The 21,362-nt window shown below is 44.9% G+C and overlaps 1 protein-coding gene across 1 annotated transcript in view; it reads right to left on the bottom strand.

Annotated features, from left to right (window-relative positions):
- EXT1 (exostosin glycosyltransferase 1) overlaps positions 1-21,025 on the bottom strand; it is a 334,953-nt gene extending 313,928 nt beyond the window's left edge. The window contains exon 1 of the mRNA XM_049853882.1: positions 19,446-21,025. Coding sequence (XP_049709839.1) covers positions 19,446-20,407 — 962 coding nt within the window. The 5' untranslated portion in view covers positions 20,408-21,025. The remainder of the gene's footprint in view (positions 1-19,445) is intronic.
- Positions 21,026-21,362: the final 337 nt, after the last annotated feature.

Below are 21,362 nucleotides of genomic sequence, written 5' to 3'. Positions count from 1 at the left end.
AAAATTTTAAAATTCCAATAATTCATTTCTAAAATTCTTTGTTTCTCCACTAACAGACCATCATGACAAAAAGACACTTATTTACCAGATATTTCTTGAGGATCTTCTATGTGCTAGACATTGTGCTAAATGCCAGGAAAACTGAGACTAATCTCACACACACAGACACACACACCACCCCTGCTCTCAGAACAGTAACTAACATTCAAGGTTATAACTGACACAAGACTTATCAATTTGAGCCCAAGTAGAGTATATACTGTGAAACAACCCAAATAACAATGTAAGAGATCAAAAATGGTGGAAAGAGCAGATCAAGCATATTTTTCCACCATATTAAGTGCTTGCTATGAGTCAGAATCAACAGCAACAGGTTTGGTTTTGGTTTTAGGTACATGCTGTATACTTTGATCCTATTTTTTTTCCCTCTGCCCCCTTGGTCTACATTTGAAAAGAACATATAATAAAGAAAACGAAAAAAAAAAAAAATTCCAGAATATGCCCTACTCCTATCTTCATCTGTTTTGGTTTTGGAATTTCTAGACTAAAGAAAGGACTGCAATGAGACAAATTAAATATAATACTTACTAAGCGCCTATCGAGAAACTACTGCACTGGGCAGTGGACTCTGGGATACAGAAGAGAATGAAGGAATTTTACCCTTCAAGTGTGCAAATCTGGAGAAACAGAAACTAATTATAATGCAAGGCAGAATGATCGAAGGCCCAAAAGAGCTTCAAAGGCTATAGCTTCTCACCCAATGACCCCAGTCTAAATTCCAGGATTTACTGCATGCCTGGACCCCTAAAATTATACAGGGTGAGAGAAGAGAGAAGGGGGGAAAACTTCAGAGAGTCCTTCCACAAGTGCTGGAAACAAACTCCGAGATTACCATCTTACATGCTCCATGTGGGATAGAGAAACGCTTGATAGAAGCTTCCGGCTGATGCGGCTGGTGATAACCAGGGAATACCCTGGGCTGAAGGGCAGGCCAAATGGCCTGCTGATTTATGCTCTGCTATCTGAAAAATCACTAGACCATTTTTATACCCCCGAGGGGAACTGAAATGACAGGCTTCAAATGACAGGGCTCCCACCATGTGCTGAACAGGAACAAACTGAGAAAACGTCCAGGCTGCGTCCCTGAGAATTCCAAACCAAATATTTTATACTTTTATTAGAGACACGTCAAAAAATCCAATTAATTCATCTCATCTAATTAAATGAGCTAATTGGAAATACAATACTTTTATCTCACTCCTCCCTGAATCTACAAGTCAGCTTACTGGGAAGAAGAAGGGCAATTGTTATTTTGTGGAAAAGAGATAAAACAACTTGGGACAAAGAAAGAAGAATCCAGTAAGAAGTCGTGCTTTTTAAGAAGGCACCTTGATTCTTGGCAGGAAACAATATCCAGCGCCTGCCCCAAGAACGTTCCTAGGGTGACTTTTGATTGCATACACCACATACAAACACAGGCCTATAATCATCACTGTGTGTAAAATTTGCCACATCTTGTTTAGACTCGAGCTATCTCAAATTTGGGATAAGAACAAGAAGACTTCTCTTTGCTTAGTGAACCATTAACCAGAGTCCCTTTTTAAAAAGCTGATGTTAGAGAACACTGTATGAGTCTGTGATTTACGACAAGAACAGAATCCTGTTCTCACGCACCTTTATCAGAGAAGGTGACATGCCAAGGGACACAGTTTAACCCACGGGTGATCCTAATTATAGCAAGACACGCTACCACGTGGAATCCAGTACGAATCAGATCACATCTGGATTTGGTGGCAAAAAAAATGGAATGACGAGAAAACTCTTACACTGTGTTTATTCATAACTGCAGCTGTGTCTCCGGGGAAAAAGGATGAAAATATAAGTTACGAGGTGTCTGAATGCTCCCAGATCTTCAAAATATCAAGTTAAAAATTTCCTCTCTTAACTTTCACCTTGGCTGCTGTTACAAGTTTATCACCAAGGATAGGTGAACACTGCTGAAACTTAACATGCAGAAACTGTACAGAGGTCTGGGTCCTGCGGCTGGCGATAATGCCATCCTAAAAGGAGAGTCGTCAATTGTTAACAGGCATGCAAATTGTTGAAAGTAGAAAGTTATTCACTGTTATCGCTCCTGACTTGCTAAGTACCCCTGTGCAATTGGCTTGCTGGCTTGGCTACTTGAATTGCTAGAGAATAAAAAATAGTTTTATCTTCTGTATCTCATGAAGGTTTATCTCAGAAAGTCATTTCAGGTGATCCCGCTGGTACACCTGCCACCATTTTAATGCTTTTTTTCAAGAGGCATGAAAAAGAAGAACAAGACGACCCCTGTGACTGACTGCTCAGCTTCACAGAACGGGTAGGAAACATAATACTTTTGTAAAAGGAGAAAAAAAAATTTTTTTGAAGACACAAAGTCATATTAACGATGTGCGCTCTTGGTTGAACAATTTCTGGGAAATGAAAATCTATTGTATTTTGGCAACAGTTCCAACAGGTGGTTGGAATTGTGGACACTTGCCAAACCACCATGAGCTTCTAGATGACTGGCAAGCTACTACATCACATTGCACACTACAACGATAATGAGCTGAAACAGAAAGGCCGAGGGAAAGAAATGAAATTAAAACAATGATAAACACATGCAAATGTTAAGTCTGAGTGTATACAAGTCTAATATGGTTTAACTGAAAAGACAAGTCAGTCACAGGACCAATGGTTATTTACTGAGGGATTACTATGTACCAAACACTATTCTAAGCAAATTGCATGTATTATTTCTCAGTTAATCTTCACAATAACAACCCTCTAAAGTAGGATCTATTATTATCACAATTTTACAAATGACGAAACAGAGAAGTCAATTGTCCAAGGCCGCACAGCTAGTGACAACCATCATTCAAATCTAAGCCACTTGTCTCCAGGCCCAAGCTGGAAACCTCCAGGCAGTACTTGGCTGAAAGTCAAGAGTTATGTGTGTTCCATTCCTGATTCTGACGCAACTTGCTATAAGACCTTGAACAAGTTGCCCAACCTCCCTGAATCTCTATTTCCTTATCTACATAATGCAAGAGTTACCCCAGATCACAAACACTTTCACAGTCCCGTTATTGTCTTTCCCCAGATAAATCTATCTGTCCCCAACTGCCTGGGGTCAGTTCAACATCCTGCTCCTCTCCTTGGACAAGCATACTACAGACACACAGACATATACATGTATGAACATACAACGACAGCCCCAATCAGTGGCGAGCTCACAGGGCCCTACGCAGGAAACCCAAAGAGGGAAACTGAGCCCCAACGAGGTACAAACACTTCCCAACACCACCTAGAATATTTACTTCCTACTTCAAATGTAAAGGGGCTTATTTCACAGCTTACTTTTATAGAAACCCAAGATGTATTCTGACATTTAATGCTTTCGCCCCCTTTCTTCCAACTTCGGTTACACCTTCGATATGTCTAAGGCTAAAATAAGTACAGAAAAATACAACTCTGTCTTTTAACTGTACTCAACAACATGGAGGTACTTAAATTTTAACATCAAATACTGTTCACGTTTTTACAACATGTACTATAACTCTACCATCTAAATACAGTAAATATTATATATTTCCACTCTTTGGATCAATAAAAGAGTGCCCTACATTTACAGGCTGGCAACATTATAGTTGCATACTTAAAAATTCAGTTATCATAAAAGGTGTTGCTTAAAGGTAGCTTTTTGAATGTAGTGTGAATTTTAAAGGAGTGTACAGCATAAAAGAAGTGGTGTTTTCAAGAAAAATTTATTCTTTGCCTCTCAGTAAAGCACAGGCATTTCAGTATTAGATTCCCTCTGATTAGATTTTCAGATGGCTTCAGATACACAGACCTAGAAATAATTTTGGAAAATGACCTTACTGAGCTTTGTAAAAACGTACAACATAATCCATACTTAATCAAATCTCATATGATTGTCATCAAATCTGAATCCATTTCTAAGACCTGCTAAGAAGTCAAGGCACTGTGATACAGTGTACCCTCCATTTTATCTATACACCCTTCATACTTTTATGCAATAGCCGGGCTCTTTCACAAGCTAACACAAACAAGCAAGGAGATTTTAAATACAGGAAATGGAGGCCAGTGGGAGAAACAAGTGCACACCTTCCCTGGGCTTTTTTTCCCTTTGCTTTTTAATTAAATGATAAATCTCAATATGAATTCATTAGAAGCCTGATAGCTCAATTAAGCACTATGTTGCTATATACTCTGGGGCAATGCTTCAAGATCAGTTAACAGAGTTTAGATGTAACCTGAGCAAAAAACATAAGCCAAAAGTTATATTCAACCAACCTGTGGGGAGAAAAATCGCAATTAAGGGGTGAGAGGTAATGTCCCTATATCTACGGACTGTTAAAATTAAATTATAAAGAGATCATAATGGTTTTTTCTGTAGCAATAAATTCTTTGGATCATATTATGCACCAAACCCCCTTAGTTCATTTTAATTTGGTTTCACCGATATTCATACCCAGCACAACAGTAAAAAAAAAAAAAGAGAGAGAGAGAGAGAGAGAAGGTAACTACCTTGGAAAAAAAAGTTTAGTGAAGAAACATTTAAAAAGAGTAAGAAACTCCGGGTGAATCAGCAAATGAGCCAAGTAAACTTGGAGGAGGGACGGGAAGGTCTGTGCTGTAAACCAGAAAGTAACATTTACAGAAGCAAAACTTTGAATATACAGTACACGGTCAATGGTGCTAACGTAACATTTCCACCTGTTCGATGAATAAAGTATATCTATATATTTTTTCATTTATCCAACAAAAACTGAATGCCTCTTATGTATCAGCCAGACATGATGCTAGGCTTGAAGATACAATGGTAAGTTAGCTCAATGTCACTTTCTCAAACAGGCCTTCTCTCATGGATTGAATTATGTCCCCCCCCAAAATTTGTGTATCTACTTGGCTAGGCCATGATTCCCAGTATTCAGTGGTTGTCCTCCATTTTGTGATTGTAATTTAATGTGAAAGACAATTAAGATGGGATTGTAACACCCTTACCAGGTCACATCCCTGATCCAATGTAAAAAGAGTTTTCCCTGGGGTGTCATCTGCACCACCTTTTATCTCTTAACAGATAAAAGGAAAGGGAAGCAAGCAGAGGGTGGGGGACCTCGTAGCACGAAGAAAGCAGTACCAGGAACAAAGCGTATCCTTTGGACTCAGGATTCCTGAGCAAAGAAGCTCCTAGTCTGGGGGAAGACTGATGAGAAGGCCGAAAGAGAGAGAAAGCCTTTCCCTGGAGCTGACACCCTGAATTTGGACTTTTAAGCCTACTTTACTGCAAAGAAATAAACTTCTCTTTGTTAAAGCCATCCACTTGTGGTATTTCTGTTAAAGCAGCACTAGATGACTAAAACACCTTCCTTCCCTCCATATTCAAAATTGCAAAGCCTTCCCTCATCCCACCCCTTTCCTCTTCCCTCATTCTGGAACTTCATCCCCTAGGGAGTCTGATACAATTAGGGTAGAGTGGGTCCTATTTTCAGAAGTTCCCCAGGAGACTATACTATGTAGCCAAGGCTGAGACCTAGGTACTGCCTCAACCCCTATCCATATGTTGTTTTTTCTTCATAGCATCTAACACCTAGAATATGCAGCAATGTGTACGTCTATCAGCCCCCAGCCACTAGACTGTGACTACCCTGAGGGCAGGGATGTGTGTGTTTTCTCTATCGCTGAATCCCCAGTGTCTGCACACAACAGGAGCTCAATAAGTATGTGTTGAGTGAATTAATGAAAAATGGACATGAATTCTCCCCTGCAGCCTGCACAGCCTATATAATCTACTGGGGAGCTAGATAACCAAGGAGTCAAATGTCTGAAAAACTACAGCTGTAATAAGTATGAAATGTTCTGTAAAGAGCACGTAGCAGGAGAATTGAACCTAGTCTCAGGCTTCAAGGAAGTAACTCTTGAAGACGTAAGACAGAGCTGAAACCCAAAGAAGAGCAGGAGTTAGGCAAGGGGAGCAGCTTTCCAGAGAGAGGTAAGAAGGCCTAGTGAGGAAGGGAAGGAGGAGGAGGAGGGAGGTGGCTGGAACACAGGGATGGGGATAGAGAGGCAACAGAGCAGCCTTGATAGCAGATGGATTAACCATGGCATGCCTCCGAGACATGTTTGAGCAGGGTGGTGGTATGATTGTATTTTCTATCAGCAGTACTCCGGATGATTTCCACGATCTCTCAGAACGATGGAATGCATGTGGGAAGTGTGAAATGCATTCTACATCGCCACCCATCAGTTCCCATTCCATGCCCCCCAGAAGCGTGGAAAAAGCAAAGCAAGCTAATGGCATGTGCCCCAACATACCTGCTAGGGCTGCCCCTGAACAACACCCCCCCCCCCCCCGCCCGCAACTTGGGCACCTCCCTTCTCTAAACTCCAACTTCTGTATTCTGTACCTTGGGCAGTTAGGTTAGTGCCACTCTCTTTACCTGATCCCATAGCTATGTCATAGTCAGGGCACTAGTAAATCAAAAGGAGCTACATTACAGACCCGCATCACAATATCAGAACTTACTATCTCTCATAAACATAAAGCACTGGCAGCATTACCAAACTCCAGAAATTAGAGTGAGCAACAAATACAAGAATTCTAATGCTAACTCAAAAAAAAAAAGGTAGACCCCAAATATTGGAGCCCTTGGGAAACTTGCCAAACATAGCAAGCTCCTAAGAGGGCTTCCTCTTAGGAGCACCGAAATAACTTCGTTTTAAACATATGGGTTAAAAACAAATTATAAAATGCACTACTTGTTTCTCTGCTTACTTAAACAAAAGACACTGAACACAAATGATGAGTCAGGGTCGACGCTCTACTGTGCTGTCGTTCAGAAAATAGTTTTGGAAACTCTGCTTAGTGAGATACACGATGCTGGATGTTGGGATTTAGAGGCATGCTTCTGAGGAGTGTGTCGGACACACTCGGGCATGGAGCCAACTGTTCCTAAATCGCCATGCTCCTTCACGCCTTCTGGGCGTTACACTTTGTAATATCCCAGCTTGCCTCCTTGCATTCGGGTTTGCCAGCTGTCCCTCCTCTGCAGATCTGTCTGCACAAATCCCTTTCCTGTCTTTAAATTTATTGCTTCTAATCTGCTGTGGGCTGAGAAACCAGGTTACCAAGCTGGTTAGAATTGTCTCTCTCATGTAAGATTAAATAAATTCTAGGTGAGAAACCCAAGCGATAGTCTATAAATCAATCACAGTATTGTTTTGTACTGTGTGGTCTTTTATGACATCAGTTCCAGGTGTTCAGGAGCAGTAAGGGGTCATGGTTAAGAATGAGGGGCCGTGGTTAAGAACAGAGGCTCTGAAGCCAGACAGCCTTAGCTCATATCCTAGGTATGACCACCATGTCTAGCTACATGCTCTTAGACAAGTCACTTTCAAAGAGTCCGTGCCTTAGTTTCTTCATCTGCAGAATGGAGATAACATGGCTATCTTCCTGCTAGGGTGGACATAAAGATTAAAGAAGATACCACCCATTACCTAACACATAGCACACCCTCAATATACAGTAGTTGCTATTGTTATTATCATCATTATCAACCGGACTCAAATATGTCAGTGCCAACAGGATATGGCTTCAACAGCGCATGCCACAGCCAACTTCCCCTAACCACAGTCCCCTGTTCCAGGAAACAACTTTAGGCTGTTCTCTGCAAAAGGATGGTCGCCGATTAAATCAAGAGTGGCAATATGACAAACAGACTGATGGGGTCCCTACCACACCCAAGACGTGGTCAGATGTGAACAGCCCTGCCTAGGAAGAACAATGACCATTGGCAAAGGTAATCACCCTGGTTTCCTGCAGGGTCTGCACAAAAGAATTAGGAAAAGGCTAGCCAGTGGTTGCAAGACTCACAGAGGTAGAAGTGCCAGCCAAGGAGACATGTAGGTCCACAATGGGAAGAGAGGAGTCTGTCCCATGTATTGTGCTGATCTTAATATTTCCTAGAGGAATTCCAGTCCAGTTCCTATCCCATGTCCCCTCACAATAAATCCTGTAACTTAAGGTGGCCTCAGTGACTGTCTGCTCTTTGCAACCTAAGGGCTTGCTGAAGCAGCCCTGGGATGCTACTAAGTAGGTGAGTTCCATTCAGATAAGACGTCCCTCCAAATGTCATCCTCAGACATTGAAAGTATAAAAGTCCACTGCAAAAGGGACAACCTGTATTCCTACGACTGAGGAACGAGAGACCTACATGGAGTCAAGGAAGAACTGCCTCCAGAGACCATGCTCTGACAGCTCCCACACACACACCCCCTCCCTGCCCCATCCCATGCCACCCTCAAGCTCCGGCTTGAATCCAATGTGGGTCTTTCCACAGCCCACAGCAATAATGGATGCCCTTCCATGGCACCTGCCACAATTTCCTGGAGATGAAATATCACAGTAGAGATGCATGAAGTTATTTCTGCAGCTGGGTAAGAAGGGCCAAGTTATGAAACCAAGCAAAGCTTTGTGGCTGATTAGAAAATGGAACAAAGATGATTTTAATAACAGCACCTTGTACAGCACATTGGCATTTACAAGTTACATCTACACACATTCTGCCTCGTTTCATCCTCTTATCAACCCTGCGAGGAGAATATTATGATCTCCATTTCCTAATGTGGAAACTGAGGCTGAGAGGTTAAGAACTTAGTCTAGGAATCTTTGTGGGTCAGTTACACCCATGGTCCAGAGTCACAGGCTGTCCCTTCTAAAGAGCTTCACAGTGGACACCCTTTTAGCTCAGTAATGATGTCACTCCCAAGGTTTACCCCTCAGCCAAAGATTAGACAAGTCCATTAAACAAAACAAGACTAAAGGGGCACACCAACCCAGGGACAAGGACTAGAAGGCAGGAAGGGACAGGAAAGCTGGTAATAGGGAACCGAAGGTTGAGAAGAGAGGGTGTTGACATGTAGTGGGGTTGTTAACCAATGTCATAAAACAGTATGTGTACTAACTGTTGAATGAGAACCTAGTTTGTTCTGTAAACTTTCATCTAAAGTACAATTAAAAAAAAAATGAAAATAAATAAAAAGTTTCACAGAGGACAAGTGGGAACACACAAAAACAAGACAAGTATCCCTGCAAATCTATCACCACTATTAAAAGCAATTATGGTGCAAGAAAAGCACAGAACATCAAGTGCTGGTTCACTTTGTTTCTGCCTGGGCTTTTAAAATCACTTAGAGTAGTTCCGCCAGGTCTTTCCTGGATGCCCTGAGGTAAAGCAACCTACCAAAAGCCACCTCTTATGCATCACGGAAGGAGCCCAGGTGGCTCAATGATTAAGTGCTTGGCTGCTAACTGAAAGGTAAGTGGTTCAACCCACCAGCCACTTCTTCGGAGAAAAGACCTGGTGATTTTCTCCCAAAAAGATTTACAGCCTAGGCAGCCTAAGAAATTCTACCCTGGCACGTAGCATCAGATCAACTGGATGGCACATGGAGTGAGCCCCTACGTGGTGCAGTCAGCTTGGCTGCTGACCAAAAGGCTGAAGGATCAAGTGTACCCAGAAGCACCCTAGAAGAAAGGCCTGGTGATTTGCTTAGGAAAAATCAGCCGTCGGAAACCCTATGGAGCACAGTTCCACTGACATACTTGGGGTCACTATGAGTAACTGGTATGCACCATGGTGTCAACAACCAAAGAGAAAAATTCATTAACTAATAAAATTAACTCAAGAGTGACATCTAGCCAGGGGAGGCCCACAGATTCTGGAATCCCAGGGAAGGGCATACAGTGCAAGGAGAGAGAAATCAGAGGGCACCTGCTCAGTGACAGACAGGGTTTTTGGCTGAAGCAAAAACAAAACTTCAAAGGGAATAGCAGTGGAGCTTCAAAGATCCCCTGCAGGACCAATTAACACCTACAAATATTTATCTAAGGAGTCGCTTGATGGCTACTTCACTCAATGGGTGCTCTCCTTCACTTTAAAAATATCTGTTCCCCCCAGAATGGTGGGAGTGGAGGGAAGTGGGTTCTGTTTTGGTTTTGAGAAACAAATATTCAATACACTGAAATTCATCTCAGTTATTTTTAATGAAAAAAGAAGATGGAAAACAAGTTAACAAAGAAAACGAAAATGGTTAAATAACTAGGATACTGCTTTGAGTTAGAAAAAAAAAATCACACCGCCGTTAAAAATCCTATTTTCAAAGACTGTTTAGTAAGCACAGGAAAATGCTCTTAAATAATGTTTTCCAAAGAAGCAAGATCCAAAACTGCATTTAAAGTCTGACTTCAACTTTATCCAATCAACAGGCTGGAATGGTAATTCCAGTCAGGGGTTATATGCTCTCTGCAGTAGCCCCGGGTCTAACACAGATGTGTCTGGCACAAAACAGGCACTTGAGAAAAAATGTGCTGAATTCATTATTTACTTATTATACTATTAAATAAATAATTAATACACCTATACAAGGCACTTGTATATACAGAGACAGAATGATATAAACATACAGGAATGCATGTGAGTTAAAAAAAAAAAAAAACTGATGGTGTAGACCTCAAATTCTCATAAAAAGACCAGAGTTAATGGTCTGAACTGGAGAGACCCCAGAGGTCATGGCCCCTGGGCCCTCTGTTAGCCCAAGACTGGAACCATTCCCAAAGCCAATTCTTCAGACAGGGATTGGAGGGGACTATAAGACAGAAAATGATACTGATAACATGTAAGCTTCTTGGCTCAAGTAGACACATGAGACTATGTGGGCAGTTCCAGGCTGGAGGTGAGATGAGAAGGCAGAGGGGGACAGAAGCTGGTTGAATGGTCACAGGGAATACAGGGGTGGAGAGGAGGAGTGTGCTGTCTCATTAGGGGGAGAGCAGCTAGGGTTACACAGCAAGGTGTGTATAAGTTTTTGTAAGAGAGACTGACTTGATCTGTAAACTTTCACTTAAAGACAATAAAGAAAAAAAAAAGACTGAGGGACCTAAATTCAATAGTAGTGGTCAGCTCTTATAATGGGGATGCAAAAAGGAGTTCATTTTTTATTCACATCTCCTTTCTTTTCCCAATTTTCCACAAAGGCTCTGTAAAACTTTTATAATTTTTAAGCACCGTTTTTTTCTCTGAGAAGCCTTGAGGACCTGGGGTATGTATGGTGCATAACATAAACCCGGCCCATTCCATCTGAAAGTGAATCTTCCAGTAGGTCTCCTGCTTCGACTGGATCACACCATCTACCTGAGTCAATGTCACTCCTCACTCCAGGCCCAGTCTCACGGGTTCAGGTACAACTAGACAACTAGGAAACCCTGCAGGGCACTATCAGTAAGGGCAATGGTCCCGTGGTGGATTGCTAGTGGGCTTCCTCACTTTTCTTAGGAGACCTCTAGAAGGAAATCAGGGGGCCCTGGTGGCGCAGTGGAAACCCTGGTGGCATAGTGGTTAAGAGCTTGGCTGCTAACCAAAAGGTCAGCAGTTCGCATCCACCAGCCACTCCTTGGAAACTCTGTCCTACAGGGTTGCTACCCACTGCCATCGAGTCAATTCCGACTCATAGCGACCCTACAGGATGGAGGAGAACTACCCCATATGGTTTCCAAGGAGCGCCTGGTGGATTTGAACTGCCAACCTTTAGGTCAGCAGCCGTAGCTCTTAATCACTACACCACCAGGGTTCCTATGAGTCAGAAATGACTCAATGGCAACAGGTAGGAGGAAATTAAACACAGAATCTATGTAAACAAAGTTTGAACATTCCTTCAACAGAAGAGTTCAAGGTGTTAAATGCTTAAATGTCAGAATTAGGAGAACAGAAGTCCCTGGGTTGTACAAACGGTTAACACTTTCAGCTGCTAACAGAAAGACTGGAGGTTGAGTTCACCCAGAGGCACCTTGGAAGACCGACCTGGTGATCTACTTCTGAAAGTCAACCCTGTGGAGGACAGTTCTACTCTGACACACATGGGGTTGCCGGGAGTCAGAGTCTACTTACTTGATCGTTGGCAACTAGTTTGGTTTCACGCATCCACATCTCCACGCCCATTTTTTCCCCTTGGGAGACATGTTTAATATTAAAAAGGAACTCAATGGAAAAAACCATCTGACACACACCTACCTGACTCATTACAAACTGACCTGTAAACAGGTAGAAATTCTCTTTGAGTCTTTTAAGGTAGTAGCATCTTGAAGAAGAAAGAGAATGGACTTCAAAATCTAAGACATTCAGTTAAAACTGCCATTTACTCATCACATGTAGCTCTGAGCTTATTACTTTACCCTCTCGGGCCTACATTCCAATCTGCAAAATGGGGAGTTTTTAACCCACTTCATATTGCTGTTGAGAGGCTTAAATGAGCTAATAAAGATAAACTTAAATAACAAATTTTCCCGTTTTGAGGGAGTTCCCCTTTATTAAGGGGACTTGGACACAGGTGGAAAAGCTTTTAATTGAAAACAACTAGTCAGTAAGCTGACAGAAACACGTTTCGTGCTTAAACATGGAACACGTTCAGGAGAGAGAAAAATCTGATGATCAGTCAGCTTCACCTGGTTCATTCTGAACACGCTGTGCTGAAAAGCGAACGTAATGAGGTAGCAACAGGCCTCAGCACAAAGAGGGAACTGGGTTCTAGCTTTACTTCACCCACTTACAAGCTGTAGCCTTACACAAACTGCCTCACATCAGCTGGTCTCAGTTTCCACAGTAAAAATGAGCTGATAAGACACCTTGCAAGACAGTTGTGAGCAAAGCTATCAGGCTGTAGCAAGCACTACGTTTGGGGAGACATCAGTATACTCGAGGTCATTATTGGCAGATGTTTCCAGCATTGTATTCTGGGGAGGGAGAGCCCTTCTGACCAAGAAAACAATCACCACATGAGGGTGTGGCATTTCCCCTCTTGTGAATTCTGTACCATCCAAAGCTGCTGTCATAGCCATGGGGACCAAAGGTGGCATCCCATAGGGAGTATTTGCACAAGCCTTAATAGCAAGCCACACTCGCTGTGACAAATTTCCTCGGGCCTCTAGGTCACACATTCCACTCCACATGGTCATTTCCTGGACTCAGTTCCAATGCAAATGTCCCTAAGAAGTAGCACACACCACCCCGACCTTTATTCAGGGATCTTGTAAATGAGGCTTGCTGGTGCTCAACAGAAAGGAAGTTCAGATAGAGGTGAGAAAGAGGGAGCAGAGAGAACTGGAACCCAGCGCTAGAAGACACACTTGCCAATTTCGTCATTCTGCATAGGGCTGGCCCTACATTTATTTTTAAGCTATGCTTATGTGGTTTCTATGAGTCGGAATCGACTCGACGGCACTGGGTTTTGGTTTGGGTTTATGTGGTTTATTTTAAAAACACCTGGTGCTACCATACAAGCGTGGCGGGAAAGGTGCTAATATTTTACATTCAATACCTGAGAGTTGCAATTCCCACCTTTCATTCTGAAGGAAAAAAATTCATCTAAGGTGGTTGGCTTGTTGCTGGATCAGGAACTTCCTCAAGGGGTCTGTTAAGACAGCTTGGAACTGTTGCTGTTATTAGGTGCCACTGAGTCAATTCCAACTCACAGTGAGTCCATGTGACAAAGAAGGACAGCCACATAGGGTTTTCTAAGGTGTAATCTTTATGAGACCAGATCCATTAGGTCTTTTCTTCCGTGGAGCCTCTGGGTGGGTTCCAACTGCCCACCTTTGAGTTAGCAGCCCAGCACTTAACCACTGGGCCACCGGGCTCCTTAAAAACAAATATTTAAAATAACTATTTGTATCATGCACATTTTCTTTTCACTACAAATGAATCCAAAATCAACTTATTGTTCAGTCAATTCATAGCCTATTTGCTAAAGCTCTGACAGTCGAAGTGAAAGGTTTAAAAAACTCCTACTCACACAAAACAGCTTCCGGGACCTACCTGCCTTAGTTAGCAAGGAAAGACAAACTGCAAGCCCTAGAGCAAGGGTTCCTAGTCTGAGGGTGCCTTAGCAGGGGCGGTGTGTCAGTCTCTGAAACTCTATGACCAGTTGTGCACGTGCGTGCATTTTTTCTGCAGTGTCCAGGGTTTTCATCAGGTTCCCAAAAGACTCCAAGAGAAATCACCAAAAAAAAAAAATCAATAAGGCTCTCCTTATAGTGGTTGGAGGGAGTTCCTGGCTGGTGCAAACTGTTAATATACTGAATTGCTAACTGAAAAGCTAGAGGTTCGAAAACATCCAGAGGCACCTCAGAAGAAAGGCCTGGTGATCTACTTGGGAAAAATCAACCGCTGAAACCCCACGCAGCACAGTTCTACTCTGACACGTAGACGGTCACCGCGACTTGGAACCGCTGAAACCCCACGCAGCACAGTTCTACTCTGACACGCAGAGGGTCACCGCGACTTGGAACCGCTGAAACCCCACGCAGCACAGTTCTACTCTGACACGTAGACGGTCACCGCCACTTGGAACCGCTGAAACCCCACGCAGCACAGTTCTACTCTGATACGCAGACGGTCACCGCGACTTGGAACCGCTGAAACCCCACGCAGCACAGTTCTACTCTGACACGCAGAGGGTCACCGCGACTTGGAACCACTGAAACCCCACGCAGCACAGTTCTACTCTGACACGCAGAGGGTCACCGCGACTTGGAACCACTGAAACCCCACGCAGCACAGTTCTACTCTGACACGCAGAGGGTCACCGCGACTTGGAACCGCTGAAACCCCACGCAGCACAGTTCTACTCTGATACGTAGACGGTCACCGCGACTTGGAACCGCTGAAACCCCACGCAGCACAGTTCTACTCGGACACGCAGAGGGTCACCGCGACTTGGAACCACTGAAACCCCACGCAGCACAGTTCTACTCTGACACGTAGACGGTCACCGCCACTTGGAACCGCTGAAACCCCACGCAGCACAGTTCTACTCTGACACGCAGAGGGTCACCGCGACTTGGAACCACTGAAACCCCACGCAGCACAGTTCTACTCTGACACGTAGACGGTCACCGCGACTTGGAACCGCTGAAACCCCACGCAGCACAGTTCTACTCTGACACGTAGACGGTCACCGCGACTTGGAACCACTGAAACCCCACGCAGCACAGTTCTACTCTGACACGTAGACGGTCACCGCGACTTGGAACCGCTGAAACCCCACGCAGCACAGTTCTACTCTGACATGCAGAGGGTCACCGCGACTTGGAACCGCTGAAACCCCACGCAGCACAGTTCTACTCTGACACGCACAGGGTCACCGCGACTTGGAACCGCCCTGACGGCAACTGGAGAAAAGCAGATGGAGAGCTTTCGGGTGCGTGTATGTAATTAGAAATGGAAAACTGTAACTCGCAGGGGAAAATTCAGGAGGCCTGCATTCTAGGGCTACCCCTGCCGCTGACGGGCTCTCTGACCTCATGCACACTCAGTTTCCACATCTGTAAACTGAAAATGTCGGAAGCTGAATGATCGCTTACCTTCAGGGTCCTTAAAAATACCAGGACTGTGAGGTGTGGCTTCAGGAAACACAGGGGAAGGGAGATGTCAGGAAGGCCTGTTCTCAGAAGACTTGCCGAAAATATTCACCACTGCTTTCCTTGGAGGGGTCAGAGCTAGAAGCCACCTCTCTTTTCCTCTTTATTTCCGATAGCCAGATTAGAAGTTTCACAAGAATGCCCTTTGAAGGATTTGAACTATGAGGTTCATGCAGAAATACGGCAATTCTGTAAGACGCATCAGAAGCTCAAAGGATGTGAAATAGGGAGAATTTCTCTAAAGCCTCATTACAAATCATCTAATCATGGCTGCGACTTATTTTAGCCAGTGTCATCTACATCTGTTAAAATATGTAACTGATGAAAATGAATTATGTGTGTCATATAAATGGATGTTTTAATATAATCCTGCAAGTCTGGGTGAAAAATATTGCTCTAATAGAAGGGAAAAGTATTGGCCTTCATTGAACATAGCCCTTGTCTACCTTTAATAGTCAATGCCTGATCGTCACAGAAGGCAGGTGAGCTGTAAGTCCTATACCATGTTGCACTCAATTTTTATCACCCCATAATGCACTATTTCATCAAAAGCTACTATCTTCTTAGTTGATATATTTGTATATATTCTACAGTACTCTATAACCATAAATTCTCAATCTAATTGTCAGATCCTGCAAGTCCCTGGTGGCACAGTGGTTAAGAGCCCGACTGCTAACCAAAAGATCCACAGTTCAAATCCACCAGCCGCTCCTCGGAAACCCTATGGGGCAGTTCTACTCAGTCCTATAGGGTCGCTATGAGTCAGAATCAATTCGAGGGCAATGGGTTTGATTTTTTGGTTATAAGTCCCTGCGTGGTACAAATGGTTAATGCGTTCACCTGCTAACCAAAAGGTTGGAGGTTCAGGTCTATCCAGAGGCACCTCAGAAGAAGGGTCTAGAGAACTACTTCCAAAAACATCAGCCACTGAAAACCCTATGAAGCACAGTTCTACTCTGACACACATGGTGTCCCCATGAGTCAGGATAGATTTAATGACAACTGGTTAGATAAGCTGAAAGCAAACTTACATGTGGTGGCTTGCAGGAGCAAATTAAATCAGAGCCTTTTTATGGGCACTTGTTAATAAAAAGAAGCAGATGAAAATTGATCTTTTTTTACAAGCCATTGCCAAATGAAGGCTTAGAGCACCCATGAAACTGTCTAAAACCCATCCCACGAAAGAATAAACTAACGTTCAGAGTGACGAATCCAAAGTTACACAATGAGTCAGGATGAGAAGCCAACTTTACAGACCACTTCTCTGGGCCTGACCTCAATATCACCTCCTCTGAAAAGCATTAGAGACAGGAGAATTTGACTTGAGCATCTATCTGCATCTCACACACATAAGGCTAACTTATAGAAAGCACCAGTCCGAGTAGTACAGTAGCTGCTCTTACTGCAGAGAAGAACACACCCTCCTATTCCTGCATCCAAGAGTTCTGCAGCCTTCTTAACACATTTTATGTTCTTTCTTCATCTCGGTGTGTCCAGAGTCAACACAAAAATGCAGTGATGTCTGCAAGCACCATTCCTCAAAGATAAAAACATTCTAATAATCCAATGAGAGCAGTGAGTTAAAACCCCAGGTTTACCAGGCTAATAAACACAAGCGCTCTGCAGCCACATCCTGTCATATTCAGCAAGGTTATGACAGGAAGGTATGCAAAACGGGAACATCAAAAAATCCTGAAGCAATGATGCTAAAGAAATCCCTGCTCGGGAGAAAGAGCAAACTTGCTTTCCTCCTAAATGCCACTTTTGAGATGAGACCCAGTCCTGAGGTCCTGACCCCTTGTGGTCTTTAAATGTAAACCAAAACAAGAATGTCGGTGTCAGATTTCTTGGCCTGATCACAAAGAGGTCAAAAATTAGCTCTATCTAATTAGCACAATTAAAGTTCCAAGGGAACCAAGCCCTCTTCCCATCATATTTTTTGTCAATCTCTGAAAAAGCTTCAGTAACAGAAAATGTAGAGATTTAATATTTATCCTGTAAAGAAGAGGATAAAGAAGACCTGATGGCTTTACTGGTTTGAGGGTGTTTCCTAAAAAAACGTGTAATTCTAATTTCCTAAGGTGAAATCTCAGCTCTGGCTCCTTTAGGAAAATTAAACACAATGGTCCTTCTACAAAATTCGGTGAGACTGCTTTAGAAGATGCTGAAAGGTTAGGCTTCATCTCGAGTTACTCCACTGTAAGCCAGACAAAGAAATTCCTGAAAGGCTATAAGCATTTTTTTTTTTTTTCTTACAAGCACCCACAGGAATAGGTTAATGTAAATGTCGTATAAACAAAGCAGTTCGTTACTAAGCATAGTTTAGGCTTCTTCTGTAGGAAAATTTTTAATCCATTGCAGCTGCACCCAGCGTAACTTGGGGCTGAATAAGACTAAAATATAGATTCATAATCGATCCCAGTCTCAGGCTTCCCTTATGCTTGAAAAGCAAAAGGTGTTGGGGGTGGGGGAGAGGAATCCGAGTGTTTGCTGTGTTCTCCTTTTCCGTCTATGATCAAGGGTAGGAGGGCTTTAATTTCCCTTCCAGTCACTCCTCTAGAGGCCCGAGTGTCTGAGGAAATCCACAGACAACGATTCGACCTTTCATTTCAGGACCACATTCCCACCATGCCCCTTCCTGTTCCAATCAGGCTTGTGGAGCGTTTCCCCTATTCTGCATCTCATGAATCAACTGCAAGATCTGCCAGCCTCTGCCAGTTCCTCTTGCACTCAGCTGAGAGGTTCCCCTTCCTTCCCCGGGCGGCACAAGGCTGCTCTGGTTTTTAACTGGCGCAACGTGGAAAAGCACTGTAGGATCTCGCTAACTCTTTCACAGCCAGATGCAAGTGAGAGGCTGAGCTACCAACTCCACCTACTAGGAAGCTGACCACCGAGCTCAGGTGAAGGCAGATCTGGGGGAACTCATTGTGACCCCAAATCCAGTCTGCCAGTTAACCTCTTAGAGAAGCAATAAGAAGAGTGAGAAAGGCTACAAAGTAACCAACTCAGTTACTTAGCAACTGGACAAAACTTGCCTCACTACTAGGGTGAAGAGGCATCTCACACCCATTCAAAGAGTAACAGTCCACCATTTACATGAAAATGGAGAAAGACAAAGAGGAAGGGGAAATCTAAATTAGCCACTGGAGTTTACAGCACTAGGGCTGCTGCTGCGGTTAGATGCCTGGCAGAGGCCCACCTAAAAACAAGTCCTCCTTGGACAGAGACAGGATATAAGCATGTCTGAAAGGATGAATGAATGAATGAATGAATGAATACAAAGACCACAGGCCCCAAGGAACTTTCCGTCCCCCTTCATAAAAGTTAACCACACAGGGGTGAGGGAGACACATGGCATACAAAGTTTAGTATCTAAAATTAAAATACTTCCACTGCTTACACAAATTTAAAGTCTTACAGAAAGAGGAAAATCTGAGGCTGGGAAAACTCGAGCCTCAGAGCACTAAGGAAAGCAGTTACTCCTGCTCATGAGAAAAAGCAAACAATGTACCAATCTTGGGAGAAAGTCTCCAGACTGTGGGTCGATTCCGACCGACCTCTTGGGGTCTAGATACCCTCAGAAACACCTTTTCACACCTAGGGGTGAAGCACAGTTTCCAAAGTTGGATCAAACCCACCCCACATACAAGTCACATCGTCCGTAAGGCTCTAAGCAGGAGGGGGCCACTGTCACCTAGTTGGCTCAGGCAAATGCTCCAGGTTTTTCAGTTTGCCCAAGGAGCTCTAACTCTCTGTCCCCAGCTCCTAGCCACACCTGAACCAGGATTCTTAGTCCCAGGCTCAGAACAGGAAAGAAGACTGCCCCACCTCGGTGCCCACCCCTGCACCACCCAGCCTCACACCTGGACCCAGGCAGGCAGGGTGAGGGGCTGACTTGCAAAGGCAGAAGGGCCGGGCCACTTACTTCTCATACTCGGTGTTGTCTCGGTCACAGCGAGAATCCTTGTGCTTTTGCCAGTCCTTGCCATGCTTGCAGGTGGTGAGGAGCAGGACATCCTCCCCGTTATGGACGTGATATAAGGCATTCCTGGTGTCTGACCCTATCCCTGTCAGGTACCTTTTCCCCTTGAATACCAGCATGTACTTCCTGAGAGGAGGAATCGTGTTAAACTTCAAAAACCCCCTCTCCCCTCCTGTCCTGGGATGATCCTTAGAAAAGAGGGGAATAGAAACATCAAAGTTGGGTCGGAAGTTTTCAGTACTGATGCTGGCCTTGGCTAGCATCGCCTGGCCGATGTCAAACCCCACATCCTCGGTGTAGTCAGGCCAAGTGCCGGAATATAAATTAAAAATTAAGTGGTTCCTACCATTATTCCACAAGTGGAGACTCTGCACTTTGGATCTCAAATTGTGCACATACTGAGGTGACAACTGGTCTCTGTCTAAAGTATCCAGACTCAGGACAAAGAGGCACGCCTGGCTGGGGTCCGAGGTGTAAAACCGGGAGCCCTCGATGGCCGCTAGAATGTTTTGGTAACTTTCGGCGATTTTCTCCCCTTTTTGCTGCGGGTACACGTAGACTTTGAAGCCGTTTTTCTTGCAAAGGGTGAAATCGAAGCAGGACTCCATGCGGCACTTCTTGCCTTTGTAGATGCTTGAGTTGGCGTCTCGCTTCTGCCGGGGGGAAATGTGCACGTTGGAATCCTCGTTTTCCAATTGATCCCAAGGAACGAAGGGGCGCAGAGCGTCCGGGAAGCGGGGCCAGAAATGATCCGGACTCGGGTGGTGCAAGCCATTCCGACCGCTGTGCTCTTCTCTTCGGCTGTGGCTCCTCGATGCCCTAAACTGCAAGCCTCCGAAATAAAACAAAAGGGCGAGACAAGAGCCAGCTGAGAGCAGGATGAAATAGCGTTTTTTGGCCTGCATGTGTCCTGCCTGGGTCAAGAGGATTGTAAATAAACACAAGAATCACCCAAGTTTCCCAATCAACACTTTCAGCTCCAGTCCGCCATCTTCCCGCCTGTAAAGACTTCAAACTCTCCGCTCCCACCTTCTCTGGATGCCTTTCCCCAAGCCGTGGACTGATCCAGCGCATGTGGGCGATTTCGTTAACTTTCTCCCCTTCGGTCTTTCATCTTTGGGTTGCACAATGGACGGGAGAGAGCCGGGCGGAAGATCTCGCACCCGGGGCGGGCGAGCAGTGGACAGTAATTTTCTTGCATGCAACAAGACGGAGAAAAAGAAAGCGAGGGGGGAAAGAAAGCTCCGGATACCCAATCAATGGCCAGACGAAGTGACTGCCCGGCCTCTCGGATTCCTCCCGGCGGCGTGGAGAAGCAGCCCGGGGAAAGCAACTTCAACTCATCCACACGCCCGTGCAGCGCCGAGCACTCCGGTTCCAACAAGTCAGCGGGTCGCCGGGTCAGCCGGCTAGTGCATCTCGCAGCCGGAGCGCGGTAACCTCACAAATCCCTGCATCGCTCTTTATTCCCTTCTGCAGCGGCTCCAAGACTCCGCCGGTGTCGACTCCCGGATCGCGGGGCCGGCCCTGGGCGCGCGGCGGCCCCGCCGGCGGCGGCGGCGGCGCTGGGTGGCGGCGGCGGCGGCGCGTCCTCCCCGCAAGCAGAGCCGGCCCCGAGCGGCGCTTCGCAGGCCCCCGCGCGAACGCCGCCGACCGCCGCGTTCGGTCGCCGACTGTTACCCGGTTCTGAATGTTACACTTACACATTCCATTCCCGACACGACAGCGCTGACCTCATCCATCCACGCAGCCCGCGCTGCCATTGGCCGGGCGTCACGTCCGGGGGGGCGGTGCTTCCGCTGCGCCCATTCATAACCCCCGGCCCGGCCGAGGCGCGGCGCGGCGCGGGGGCGCGCGGAC

The sequence above is a fragment of the Elephas maximus genome, chromosome 15 (genome assembly GCF_024166365.1).
Source record: "Elephas maximus indicus isolate mEleMax1 chromosome 15, mEleMax1 primary haplotype, whole genome shotgun sequence".
In the NCBI taxonomy this organism is placed as follows: domain Eukaryota; kingdom Metazoa; phylum Chordata; class Mammalia; order Proboscidea; family Elephantidae; genus Elephas; species Elephas maximus.
The sequence above is the reverse complement of the archived record's forward strand: the minus strand, read 5'-3'. Positions and strand labels throughout refer to the sequence as shown.